General features: G+C 45.7%; 1 protein-coding gene across 1 annotated transcript; it reads left to right on the forward strand.

The window, feature by feature from the left end:
- The first annotated feature begins 869 nt into the window (after window positions 1-869).
- LOC123989557 lies at window positions 870-1,874 on the forward strand. The gene has a single exon (XM_046290665.1). It carries the CDS (start codon window positions 870-872, stop codon window positions 1,872-1,874), a length of 1,005 nt encoding a protein of 334 aa, XP_046146621.1.
- The last annotated feature ends 12,641 nt before the right edge of the window (window positions 1,875-14,515 follow it).

Consider the following 14,515-nt stretch of genomic DNA (forward strand, 5'->3'; position numbering starts at 1 on the left):
TCCAAGAGAAATTGTGTCTGGTAAGGGAAATCAGCCTTTTGCTCAGAGAACAGATCTTGGCTGGAGCATAGTCGGCTATGGAAATCCATGTATTGACTATGGCGACCCTATTGGAGTGAGTCATCGCGTTATCGTTAGACAGGTGATGCCAAGCCTTCAATCTTCTTCCAACCTCACAAATCAAGTACACTATGTTTGTAGAAGTAGAGCATGGCGCTTGTAACGCCAGGGTAGTGGGTTCGATCCCCGGGACCACCCATACGTAGAATGTATGCACACATGACTGTAAGTCGCTTTGGATAAAAGCGTCTGCTAAATGGCATATATTATTATTATATATTATTATATTACGTAAGGACAATGGACATTATGAGATGCCGCTGCCGTTTAAGAAAGAAAGACCCAATCTGCCGAACAATAAAACATGTGCAGTTCACCGACTCAAGTGCCTGGAAAGGAGGCTAAGGAGAGACAAGCAGTACTACAAGGACTACACAGCATTCATGGAAGAGACTATAGCTTGTGGAGATGCTGAGAAGGTCTCTAAAGAGGAAATTAACAAGCATCCAGCATGGTACATCCCGTACCATGGGGTTTATCACCCACAAAAGCCTGGGAAGATACGAGTCGTCTTTGACTGCTCAGCTAAGTTTCGAGAGACATCCTTGAATGATCATCTCCTTACCGGTCCAGAGTTGACAAACACATTGCTGGGCGTCCTTTGTCGTTTTCGTAAGGGTCCAGTTGCAATCATGTGTGACGTAGAGCGCATTTTCCACCAGTTTCATGTGAAAGCAGAAGACCAAGAATATCTACGGTTCCTTTGGTGAGAGAAAAGAGATCTAGAGTCTCAACCCTCAGTGTACCGTATGAAGGTCCACTTGTTCGGCGCAGCTCCATCTCCTGGTTGCGCCAACTATGGTCTCAAACATCTTGCTGCCGAAGGACGAGGAAGCTTCAGAGAGAAGTCTATCCAGTTCATAGAAAGGAACTTTTATGTTGATGATGGGTTGACGAGCGTATCGTCTGAAGCTGAAGCGGCCCAGCTGGTGAAAGAAGCAAGAGAGCTTTGCAGCATCGGCAAACTTCGGTTGCACAAGTTTATCTCTAACAGCAAGGAAGTTATAGCCACAATTCCCAAGGAAGAACGTGCCAAGGGTGCCAAAGACCTGGATATGGCTCTGGGTGAACCACACATGGAGAGAGCACTTGGTGTACTGTGGTGTGTCACATCAGACAAGTTCCAGTTTAGAGTAGTTTTCAAGGAACGCCCACTCACAAGAAGAGGAGTGTTGTCTACAGTAGCCTCTGTATATGATCCGCTTGGGTTTGTGGCACCCTTTGTCCTGGCGGGGAAGCAGATCTTGCAGCGGATGTGTCGTGACAAAATAGACTGGGATGACCCCCTTCCAGATGACCTACGTTCCCAGTGGGAATTCTGGCTCCAAGGTCTACAAAACTTGTCTGAAGTAAGGATCCAACGAAGCTACTTGCCATCAAGTTTCAAGGAGGTGCAGAGTTATGAGCTCCATCACTTCTCCGATGCTAGTACCTCAGGTTATGGAGAGTGCTCATACCTCAGAACAATCAGCACCGCAGGAGAAGTTCATTTCTCCCTAGTTATGGCGAAGTCGAGAGTCGCCCCTTCCAAGGTTATGACCATACCACGACTGGAACTTTCAGCAGCGGTGGTAGCTGTTCGAACAAGTGACATGCTCAAAAAGGAGCTAGAGATACAAGGTCTACAGGAATACTTCTGGACAGACTCGAAGGTAATTCTTGGCTACATCAACAATGAAGCCAGAAGATTCCACGTCTTTGTAGCTAACCGTATTCAACGCATTAAACCTCCAACACGGACAGAAATGGAGTAAAGACAGAAGAAACGCAAGGATGAATGACATTGTCATTTTGCAAGATGATACTGCACCACACAACCAGTGGAAATTGGCAAAGGTTACAGAATTGTACCCGGGACAGGATGGCCGGGTGAGAAGATTCAAGTTACTGATCAGCGACTCAACCCTAGATGAGAGAGGTAAACGCATCACCAAACCCACCTATCTGGAGAGGCCCATCCATAAGACAGTCAACCTCCCGGAAGCCTATCAAGAAACCTGCAGACCCCTTTCACAGAAATCACCGGTGATTGGTGGGAGTGTAACTGACAGTTAGACTTACAGGTTATGTCGTTGTCTTTTGTTTGAATTGTTTATGTGTCCGCTGTGCGGGGGAAATGATAATACAAGCGGAACTACGTAGCTAATACTGTTGTAACGGGGATCCTTATTGTAGCAACACACTTTTGGAGGGAAGGCAATCCTGCGATGCGTTAGCTAAGTTTTCATGTCATCGGGTGTAGTTCATAAAGGTTGAAGAGTGTATGTTAGGATGAAGTGTGAATTCATGCCAGGAATAATAAGTGTGAAATTTGATTTCCTCCCTTCTGTAATAAGCAGCCAATGAGGTATTTGTTCCTTTATTCATGTGTTTAATCTGAACCCGTTATAACGCCGGTTAAACTGTTATGTATGTAAGCACTTCAGAGTTATACCAAGCTAATAAGTCACTCGTAAGATAAGGTTGTAAGAGTGTGCTTAACTGTATTTTTCATTTACTTTATAGTTCTCACGGAAGATGATAATGCTGACTAAAACTACAGAATAAAGCCGCCATTTAAAATCAAGGAACGGTTGTGCTCGTGGTTACTGAAGGGAGCTACACATAGGTGTTCCTTTTTTCCAGGTGGAAATTTAGCTCGTCTGGTAGGCTCGCGTCACTGGGTAGCTCGGGGGTTTCTCTTCGTACTACGTAATAGTTTGCAGGCCCTGCCACATCCGACGAGCATCAGAGCTGGTGTAGTCGGATTCAATCTTAGTCCTGTATTGACGCTTTGCCTGTTTGATGGTTTGTCTGAGGGCGTGTCCCACTCCTTGAAAGCGGCAGTTCTAGCCTTTAGCTCGGTGCAGTTGTTGCCTGTAATCCATGGCTTCTGGTTGGGATATATACGTATGGTCACTGTGAGGATGACGTCGTCGATGCACTTATTGATGAAGCCAGTGACTGAGGTGGTATCATCCTTAATGCCATTGGATTTTGGCATTTGTGCGCATCCACTTGAATTTTGCCTACATTTCGACCGAAAAGTGGTTATTTTGAGAACCGAAAGACGCAGACTTGAAAACTAAACGCTGTTTTGGTAAGTATAATCCCTTCCAGGTCTTTTGATGGAAGAACAGCAAAGGTAAGGGAATATTTATGTGTTAATTTTTGGTTTCTGTCGACTCCAAGATAGAGGAGGCATAATGATACATTTGGAGCGCCGACTCCTAGTATAGCCTAGTAAACACAAACTGTAACGTTAAAAATAAATGTAACACAGCGATTGCATTTAGAAGAAGTCTATCTTCCTATACATATGTAAAACATGCATATTTAGTCAAAGTTTATGATGTGTATTCCTTGTTAGCTGACGTTATCTGCCGGAGCTATTTCATTTCTCCTGACATTTTAGTAGCATTTTTGGAACGATGCGTCATTGTAAACAGAGATTTATGGATATATATTGCAGATTATTGTGTAACTGTGTACTGTACTGTGTAACATGTTATATTACTGTCATCTGATGAAGATTTCAAAAGGTTAGTGAAACGATTTTTTTTTTAATCCTGCGTTTGTTGATTGCATATTTTTTCCTACTTGGCTATGCTAATGAGCTATGTCTGCGGTGGTGGTTTGACATAAATATGTGCTATGTTTTCACCGTAAAACATTTTAGAAATATGACTTGTTGCCTGGATTCACAACGAGTGTAGCTTTAATTCAATACCCAGCATGTGTATTTTAATGAACGTTTGAGTTTTAACTAATACTATTAGCATTTAGCGTAGCGCATTTGCATTTCCAGAGCTCTAGATGGGACGCCTGCGTGCCAGGTAGAAGCAAGAGGTTAACCAACTGAGCCACGAATAGTCGGCAGAACCCAGAAGATGAGGCAGACACAGCAGTACTTGAGACGGTGTATTTAATGAAGTAAAAAGTGAAGTCCTTCAGGAAAACATGTAACTCCACAACCTCAAAAGGAATTCCACAAGAACAAAGGTAATCCTCCAAGACAAAAGGAAAATCCACAAGGTGGTAGGTATAGCATAAAAAGCCTCCAAAGATACTCAAAAATAAACAAACAAGAACAAAAAACAGAATTCCACAAGAGAGTCCACCGGGATCAACAAGAGTTCACAGAATACTAGGGCTGGGTGCTAACATACAAACACAGAGCAAAGAACTGAGGAAAACTAAGGGTTTAAATACAATCAGGGGAAACGAGGCACAGGTGCAAATAATAATGGGGATCAAGGGAAAACAAAAGGTCAAAAAGCACAATGGGGGCATCTAGTGACCAAAAACCGGAACAACCCTGGCCAAATCCTGACAGAATCCCCCCCCCCTAGGAACGGCTCCTGACGTTCCTACCAGCTCTCTCGGGGTGGAGGGCCCTGAACTGACGAATGAGGTCAGGGTCCAGTATGTCTTTGGCAGGAACCCAGGAGCGCACCTCGGGACCGTAGCCTTCCCAGTCCACCAGATACTGCCAGGACCGCTGCACCTGGCGGGAATCCAGTATCCGATGGACGGTATAAGCCGGCTGGCCTCCAATGACACAAGGCGGAGGGGAGGTCTGTCTGCCGGGACAAGGGGAGAAAAACAACAGGTTTTAATAAGGAAATGTGAAACGTGGGATTAATCTTAAGGGATCTGGGTAAGTGTAGGCGATAATAAACTGGGTTAACTCTCCTGGCAACCTTAAAGGGACCAATGTATTTTTGGGACAGCTTGCGAGACTCCACCCATAGTGGTAAGTCTCTTGTGGAGAGCCAGACTCTCTGGCCGGGGCGCAGGGTAGGCCCGGGACGGCGACGTCTGTTAGCTTGTTGTTGGTACCTCTGTGAGGAACGCATAAGATTAAGACGGGTCTTCCCCCACATAAGCCGACAGCGTCTGACGAACTTCAAGGCTGAAGGCACTCTGACTTCTGCCTCCTGGTCCGGGAACAATGGAGGGGCATAGCCAAACTGACACTCGTGCGGGGACATACCAGTGGAGGAGGAGCGCAAGGTGTTGTGCGCGTATTCGGCCCAAACAATGAAGGACGACCATGTGGACGGGTTGTTACGAGTCATACATCGGAGGGTGGTTTCCAGCTCTTGATTCATCCTCTCTGTTTGGCCGTTGGACTCCGGATGGTACCCTGAAGATAGACTGGCAGAAGCCCCCATGAGTTGGCAGAAGGCCTTCCAAAACCTTGAGGCGAACTGGGGACCTCTGTCAGAAACCATATCTTGAGGAATGCCTAAGACTCGAACACATGATTAATTGCCAACTCAGCCGTTTCCTTGGCAGAAGGTAACTTAGTCAGAGGGACGAACCTGGCCGCCTTAGAAAACCTGTCGATTATGACTAGGATAGTAGTATATCCATGGGATGGAGGAAGGCCAGTAATAAAGTCCAACGAGATATGGGACCAGGGTCTGTGGGGAACAGGTAAAGGGTGAAGGAGTCCTTGAGGGCGGAGGTGAGAAGATTTGCCCTGGCAGCACACAGGGCAGGCATTGACGAAAGTGGCAACGTCTTCTCTTATGGTAGGCCACCAGAACTTACGCTGGATGAACTCCAAGGTGCGACCTACGCCTGGGTGACAGGTGAGGTGATAGGAGTGCCTCCACAGAAGGACCTGAGTCCTCACTGCCTTGGGGACAAACAACCGATGGGCAGGACCTCCTTTCGGGTCCGGTTCGATGGCTTGAGCTCGTCTCACGGTATCCCCAACTTGCCACGAGATCGGAGCCACGATCTTAGCAGCAGGAAGGACAGGCATGTCCGTGTCATCTCGAATGGCAGGAGTGTAGACTCGGGACAGGGCATCCGGTTTGAGATTCTTCGACCCGGGCCAATAGGTGAGGATAAACTGGAATCGATTGAAGAAAAGAGACCATCTAGCTTGTCTAGAGTTCAACCGCTTCGCCTGCTGGATATACTCCAGATTTTTGTGGTCCGTAAGCACTTGAAACGGGTGAGAAGCCCCCTCTAGCCAGTGTCTCCATTCCTTCAATGCCATCTTAACCGCTAGGAGTTCACGATCCCCCACATCGTAGTTCCTCTCAGCCGGGGTAAGCCGGTGTGAGAAGAAAGCACATGGATAAAGCTTCTTGTCTTCACCCCTCTGAGACAGGACAGCTCCAACACCAACCTCTGAGGCGTCTACCTCCACCACAAACGGTTCATCCGTAGTCGGTAGTATCAGGATGGGAGCAGAGAGGACGCGCTGCTTGAGTCCTTGGAAGGCCGTCTCAGCTTCTCTTCCCCACAAAAACCTTGCATTGCCACCCTTGGTTAAAGCTGAGAGAGGGGCTGCCACCAAGCTGAAGTTCTTGATGAACTTGCGGTAAAAGTTAGTGAAGCCCAGGAAACGCTGAACTTCCTTAACGGATTTGGGGGTGGGCCAATCCGCTACCGCCCCTACCTTCCTGGGGTCCATTTGGACTCGACCGGGTTCCACTACATATCCCAGGAATTGTACTCGGGATGAATGGAATTCACATTTTTCCGGCTTAACGTACAGATGGCTGTCTAGGAGGCGTTTGAGTACTTGTCTGACATGCTTTGTGTGTTCTTGAAGAGAGTTCGAAAAGATGAGGATGTCATCAAAGTAAACGAACACAAATATGTTAAGCATATCCCTAAGCACATCGTTTATGAGCACTTGGAACACCGCTAATCCACCGTCTTTCTTGGCCACAAAGAAAAACCCTGCTCACGCCGGAGAGGTGGATGGACGCATGAGGCCTGCTTCCAGAGCGTCCTTGATGTAGGTATCCATAGCAGCTCGTTCGGGTGGAGATAGGGAAAAGATCCGACCCCTGGGGGGGCAAGTGCCCGGAAACAGTTCGATGGGGCAATCATAAGGTCTATGGGGTGGTAGCATGGTGGCCCTCTGTTTGCTAAATACTAGTTTGAGGTCATGGTAACACTCGGGAACCCGGGTCAGGTCAATGAATTCTACAGACTCGGGAGTAGAACTCGGGGAATTCGGGAAAATACAAGTAGCTTGGCACGTAGGACCCCACTGCTTGATAGTGCCCACAGACCAGTCGATGTGAGGGTTATGGCTGTGAAGCCAGGGGTATCCAAGGACGAGAGGGAACTCGGAACAGGAGATCAAATGAAAGTTAATCTATTCCTGGTGTTGTGAAACTGAAAATCGCAAGGAGGTAGTGACATGAGTGACAAGTCCAGATGCCAAAGGGCTTCCATCCAATGTAGTAACCCTCATGGGGTCACTTAGAGCTTCAGAGGGAACACCATTCTCCTTCGCCCAGACACCATCCATGAAGTTACCTGCGGCTCCAGAGTCTACCAAGGCTTGAAGGTGAAGCTTGTGGTTGAAACAGGAAAGGGTTACTGGAATGAGCAGACGGGAGTTGGACGGATGGGAGGAGGTTATGTTTCCCGTTACAGTTCCCCCCGGTCTGTACGGGACAGAGCGTTTCCCTGAGGCCGGGACACGTGGAACGGAAATGGCCCGGTTTGCCGCAATATAGACAGCGTCGCTCCCTCATCCGGCGGTCTCTCTCAGCCTGGGAGATGCGTCCAATCTGCATGGGTTCCGGTGGAGCCAGCGAGGATAAAGGTGGGGACTCGGAGCTGGGACTGATAGGGGCTAGAGGTCTACGGTTGAGTTCTCTCTCTCTCAGACGCTGGTCAATGCGTGAGGCCAACTTGATCAGGGACTCGAGATTGTCCTGTGGTTCCCAAGTGGCCAGTTCATCTTGGATAGTGTCGGAAAGGCCTTTCAGAAAGCACACCGTGAGCGCCTCGTTGTTCCAGCCACTAGCTGCTGCCACCGTGCGGAACTGGATGGCATAGTCCGTCACGCTGCGCCGACCTTGGCGGAGAGTCAGGAGCTGTTTGGCTGAGTCAGGACCACTGCTTGGGCCTTGAAACACTCGTTTGAATTCCCCAACAAAGGCAGAGTAGCTGGCACAGCAGGAACTGTGCCCATGCATCCCACACAGCAGTAGCCCAGGCCAGGGCTTTTTCCAACAGCAGGGTGATGATATATGCGATCTTAGACCGGTCGGTGGGGAACGACGAGGGTTGCAGCTCGAAGGAGAGAGAACATTGGGTGAGAAACCCTTTACAAGCACTTGGATCACATGAGAACCGTTGGGGAGGTGGAAGACGAGGTTCAGCCAGAGGGTTAACTGCCATGGGTACGTGAATCTGAGGTACTGGGACGGGAACTGTTGCCGGGGTAAGTCGATCAGATATCTGCTTTATGGAAGTCAGCATCTCCGACAGAAGATGAGAATGTCTAGCCATTAAGGCCTCTTGCTGAACCAGGGCGGCTTCGTGGCGTTGGACAGTCTCCTGGTGGTGGGACAGCATGGCAACAAGGTCCTGGGAACTGGCCGCCTCTGGGTTCATTTTTGGCTTTGTGTTTCTGTCAGGACCCGGTTACGAACCCGGGTCTCCGAGGTGAGAAACAGTCACTTAACCAACTGAGCCACGAATAGTCGGCAGAACCCAGAAGATGAGGCAGACACAGCAGTACTTGAGACGGTTTATTTAATGAAGTAAAAAGTGAAGTCCTTCAGGAAAACATGTAACTCCACAACCTCAAAAGGAATTCCACAAGAACAAAGGTAATCCTCCAAGACAAAAAGGAAAATCCACAAGGTGGTAGGTATAGCATAAAAAGCCTCAAAAGATACTCAAAAATAAATAAACAAGAACAAAAAAAACAGAATTCCACAAGAGAGTCCACCGGGATCAACAAGAGTTCACAGAATACTAGGGCTGGGTGCTAACATACAAACACAGAGCAAAGAACTGAGGAAAACTAAGGGTTTAAATACAATCAGGGGAAACGAGGCACAGGTGCAAATAATAATGGGGATCAAGGGAAAACAAAAGGTCAAAAAGCACAATGGGGGCATCTAGTGACCAAATACCGGAACAACCATGGCCAAATCCTGACAAAACGGATTTCAGTTCGCCTGCATTAAAGCATTTTCTTGTTTGCTTATGGCTTTATACAGCTCGTTGAGTGTGGTCTTAGTGCCAGCATCGGTTTGTGGTGTTAAATAGATGGCTACAAATACTATGAGAACTCTCTTGGTAGCTTATCACGAGGTACTCTATCTCAGGCGGGCAATACCTCGAGACTTCTTTAATATTAGACGTCACACTCCAGCTGTTATTGACTAATAGACACAGACCACCACCCCTTGTATTACCAGCGGTAGCTGATACACGGAAAACCCAGCCAGCTCTATATTATCCGTGTCATCATTCAGCCACGACTCAGTGAAACATGAGGTTTTACAGTTTTTAATGTCCCGTTGGTAGGATAGTCTCAATTGTAGATTGTCCAGTTTATATTCCAAAAATTGAAGTTGGCCAATAGTACGGATGGTAGTGGAGGTTTACTCACCCACCTCCGAATTCTCACAAGGCACCCCGACCTCCGCTCCCGTTTTCTCCATATTTTCTTCACGCGAATGACAGGAATTTGGTTCTGGTCTCGAGAAGGCAGTATATCCTTTGCATCAGACTCGTGAAATAAAAAATCTTCATCTAGGTCGAGGTGAGTAATCGCTGTTCTGATGTCCAGAATATATTTTCAGTCATAAGAGACAGTAGCAGCAACATTATGTACAAAATAAGTTACAAAATGCGAAAAAACAAACAAACAAAATAGCACAGTTGGAAAGGAGCCTGTAAAACGGCAGCCATCCCCTATGCCGCCATTGCTCCTGCATGTTTATATCTGCGCTCTGACTCTCACACTTCCCCACTGACACATACAGTACCAGTCAAAAGTTTGGACACACCTACTCAAGTTTTTAAAATATTTTTTACTATTTTCTACATTGTAGAATAATAGTGAAGACATCAAAACTATGAAATAACACATATGGAATCATGTAATACCCTAAAAAGTGTTAAACAACTCAAAATATATTTTATATTTGAGATTCTTCAAAGTAGCCACCCTTTGCCTCGATGACAGCTTTGCACACTCTTGTCATTCTCTCAACCACATGGAATGCATTTCAATTAACAGGTGTGCCTTGTCAAAAGTTAATTTGTGGAATTTCTTTCCTTCTTATTGCATTTGAGCCAATAAGTTATGTTGTGACAAGGTAGGCGTGGTATACAGAATATAGCCCTATTTGGTAGAAGACCAAGTCAATATTATGGCAAGAACAGATCAAATAAGCAAAGAGAAACAGTCTATCATTATTTAAGTTGGACCGCAGGAGTTGGACCGCAGAGTAAAGGAAAAGCAGCCAACAAGTGCTCAGAACATGTGGGAACTCCAAGACCGCAGGAAAAGCATTCCAGGTTAAGCTGGTTGAGAGAATGCCAAGAATGTGCAAATCTGTCTTAAGGCAAAGGGTGGCTACTTTGAAGAATCTCAACTAACTACATGATTCCATATATGTTATTTCATAATTGATGTCATCACTATTATTCTACAATGTATAAAAGAGTCAAAATAAATAAAAACTCTTGAATGAGTAGGTGTATCCAAACGTTTCACTGGTACTGTACATTACTACTAAAGATATAATACAAAACAATACTACTAAGATATACTACAAGTTACACACTTGCACATGTGTGAAACAGGACAAACATAAGCACCCCCTATTTGACCTTTTTTCAGAAGTGACAGTTTGGGGGTGCTGGGAGGCTTGGAAGCAAGTCCTGCCTATACGGCACTGAAGACTCCATGGCTAGGCATCCCTTTTCTACTGGAACTGGCGTTCCGAGAACAGGTGAAGTGTCAGAATGCAGGAGTGCATGTCCAAAGGATGAAAGGGGTTGGAAGGGAGGGGGAGTTAGAAGGGATCATACAGAATACATCTCCTTCAACTCATGAGAAACCTCTCGCCTGGAAATTCATCTCTTCCTTCAGACTGCCACTGGGTAAGCCTTCAATCATTCACCCAGAGTTCAGTTCATGGTAATCTCTTGTTTTAGATGTAACATGAGCGTACAGTATCGCTCAATGTATTGTCTTCTCTCTCCGCTGCACAATGCACACAGTGGGTTTTGACACCCTCTAAAACTAGCAGACATCAAGTCTTTTCAGGTTTTTCCCTATAAAAAAGCAGTCCTGTCTTTTTTGCACCCCTGCTTAACCCACCCCCTCCCATCATCCCCCCGCCTGCCTTCCTTCCGCTCCTCCATCACCAATGAGGTTTTCAGTGCTTGCTTCCCATGGACTGGAGCTGCAAGAGCTCAAGGCTGTGGATTCACGGACGCGGATCCACCACAGACACTTTCACTCCTGGTTTTCTGCCTCATTACATATGGACCTCGCAGGGGGAGGTTGCAGCAGAGGCATGCAGTGGATACACTTGGAGCTGGGGAATAACTTAAATGCTGCCATTAAATAAATCCTAATATGGGGTTATTTTCTTTCTCTAAAGCCATGTTTGGTTGAATTTGTTGTGATTCATGTCTAAAAGTTAGAATAATCAGTACATTGTCAAAAAGTAAAAAGTACTCAGACTCCTTGAATTTTTCCAAATTTGTTACGTTACAGCCTTTTTTGAGAAAAAAAATGAAATATCACATTTACTTAAATATTCAGACCTTTTACTCAGCACTTTGTTGAAGCACCTTTGGCAGCGATTACAGCCTCGAGTCTTCTTGGGTATGACACTACAAGCTTGGCACACCTGTTTTTGGGGAAATTCTCCCATTCTTCACTGCAGATCCTCTCAAGCTCTGTCAGGTTGTATGGGGAGCATTGCTGCACATCTATTTTCAGGTCTCTCCAGAGATGTTTGATCGGGTTCAAGGCCGATCAATTACATTCAGAGACTTGTCCTGAAGCCACTGTTAGTTAGATTACTTGTTGGTTATCACTGCATTGTCGGAACTAGAAGCACAAGCATTTCGCTACACTCGCATTAACATCTGCTAACCATGTGTATGTGACAAATTTTGATTTGATTTGATTTGTTTGTGTCTTGACTGTGTGCTTAGGGTCGTTGTCCTGTTGGAAGGTGGAAGGTGAACATTTGTCCTAGTATGAGGTCTGGAACACTCTGCAGCAGGTTTTCATCAAGGATTTTTCTGTACTTTGCTCCGTTCATCTTTCCCTCGATCCTGACTAGTCTTCCAGTCCCTGCCACCAAAAAACATTCCCAAAGCATGATGCTGCCACCACCATGCTTCACCGTAGGGATGGTGCTAGGTTACTTCCAGATGTGATGCTTGGCATTAAGGTCGGTCTTGGTTTCATCAGACCAGAGAAGGGGTCTGAATACTTTCCAAATGCACTGTATACCATACTACACAAGTACACAGCATTGCTCTTCAAAGTAGTACCTCATCTGAAAACAAAAATTTCTCTCATGAGTGCCACTAGAAAACGGAACCGCTTAGCCTTTCTATGAACCTTCGGACAGACAACCACTATACCTCGTCAAACTACTTTGACATCATGAATTTGTTCCTTTACGGTATACGTGATTATTAAGTGATTAACATCTCACAACCCTAACATATGAATTCCTTGCTGACCAGGTCAGAAAGTACCTTCACACCCACACTTTAATATTTTGCTATACTGTAACTGAATTCCAATAATCCGTACATGAATACATTTGCACTGTGGTTCCGTCTTCCACAGCAAAGGCTCAGGTTTCTATGAAGGCAGTTAATCCAAGACCAAAATAGTGGTCTTTCAAACCTGTGCCCAACTACAGCAGGAAGACAGTTGACAAAGCTGGGAAAAACAAGTGTTTCCTTTCCCTAGAGAGATGTGTTAACAAGGCCTCCCACTAGGGAGGAATTACCCCTCAAATTATGTGAAACAGCACAAACGGCCTCGCTATGAACAGTTTGTTTAACCAAGTGTAAAGCAAGAGGCGTCTTGTGTTGCAGTGAGCAAATGCTCAACAGTCCCAGAAGAAAGGCTTGTTTAAAACAGCGAAACACACAGAAGGTTGTCCCACTTAAAATGTGATGAAAAACCGTCTCTATAGCATCCGGCAAATGAATCTTGATTTCATCTCTGGAAACAGATTCTATTTTCTCTTGTTTGTTTGTATATCTCCGAAGCATTCAAAGTGCTACCAGCTGGGGTTTTGGTGAGCACAGCCTTCGCAAAACAGGAGGGCTTTAATTGCTGAAGTCAGTTGGAAAGATGTTGTTTCAGTCAGGCAATTTGATTTGATCTGTTGTGATTCACCACAAAATGGGCTAAATATCATTGCGATATGCCAATACCCACTTATCGTGCCATTGTTGTTCCTTACCTTTCTGCTTGTGTCACAAATCCCCTAGAGGATAATCCTTAAAAGTAAGAGGGAACTGGGAATATGGCTGACGGTCCAGTATTGAGGCTCTCTGTGTTGCGTCGAAGGGCGGCTATCCTCAAGGCACCTGGATCTGTTGTGTTTCATTTTATGCCCGCGTTTTTTTCATGGCGGCATCTCACTGGGCTCCTCCATTGGCACAGATAAAAGTTCTATCTCGTTACCGCTGCTCTTCGGCAGAAATGTGGAGATTAAACAAGGTTACAGCTGGAATCCTTAGTTGCTACATCAATTTTTGGACTTATAAATTAATTATATACTGTATATACCCATTGATTCTTGAAGAATATAACTTATAAATATGCCCCACTACATTAGTTCAACTGTCGCATAAATATAAGCTGGTTTTGTCATGTTTTGTCATTGATTATCATGTCTTGTCCCTGTGCTTCCCCTTCTATTCGTTTCCCTCTGCTGGTCTTATTAGGTTCTTTCCCTCTTTCTATCCCTCTCTCTCCCCCTCCCTCTCTCACTCTCTCGCTCTCTCGCTCTCTCTTCTCTCTATCGTTCCGTTCCTGCTCCCAGCTGTTCCTATTCCCCTAATCATCATTTAGTCTTCCCACACCTGTTCCCGATCCTTTTCCCTGATTAGAGTCCCTATTTCTCTCCTTGTTTTCCGTTCCTGCCCTGTCGGATCCTTGTCTATATTCACCGTGCTGTGTCTATGTTTTGCCCTGTCGTGTCGTGTTTCCCTCAGATGCTGCGTGGTGAGCAGGTGTCTGAGTCTGCTAGGTTCAAGTGCCTTCCCGAGGCAACCTGCAGTTCTTGATCATGTCTCCAGTCTGTTCTCGTCTTTACGAGTAGTATTATGCCTTTTGTTTTGTTAAGTATCTTACTGGATTAAAAACTCTGTTTTCGCCAAGTCGCTTTTGGGTCCTCATTCACCTGCATGACAGGTTTAACTACGTTTCTAAACCATGTAAATGTAAACAAACATTGTATAGCTTCAAAATATGGTTAAAACGGTCATATCGTGGATGGTCAGTCCTTGCATCCATAGGTCTGTCTATGAATTTGAGGGTGATTACATTTCTCCAGGCCCATCCCTCATCGTTTTTTACAACAACACAGGCAGGGTGACTGCTTTGCTATTGTTTCAATTAAGAATTCTAGCT

The sequence above is a fragment of the Oncorhynchus gorbuscha genome, linkage group LG02, assembly GCF_021184085.1.
Source record: "Oncorhynchus gorbuscha isolate QuinsamMale2020 ecotype Even-year linkage group LG02, OgorEven_v1.0, whole genome shotgun sequence".
Taxonomy (NCBI): domain Eukaryota; kingdom Metazoa; phylum Chordata; class Actinopteri; order Salmoniformes; family Salmonidae; genus Oncorhynchus; species Oncorhynchus gorbuscha.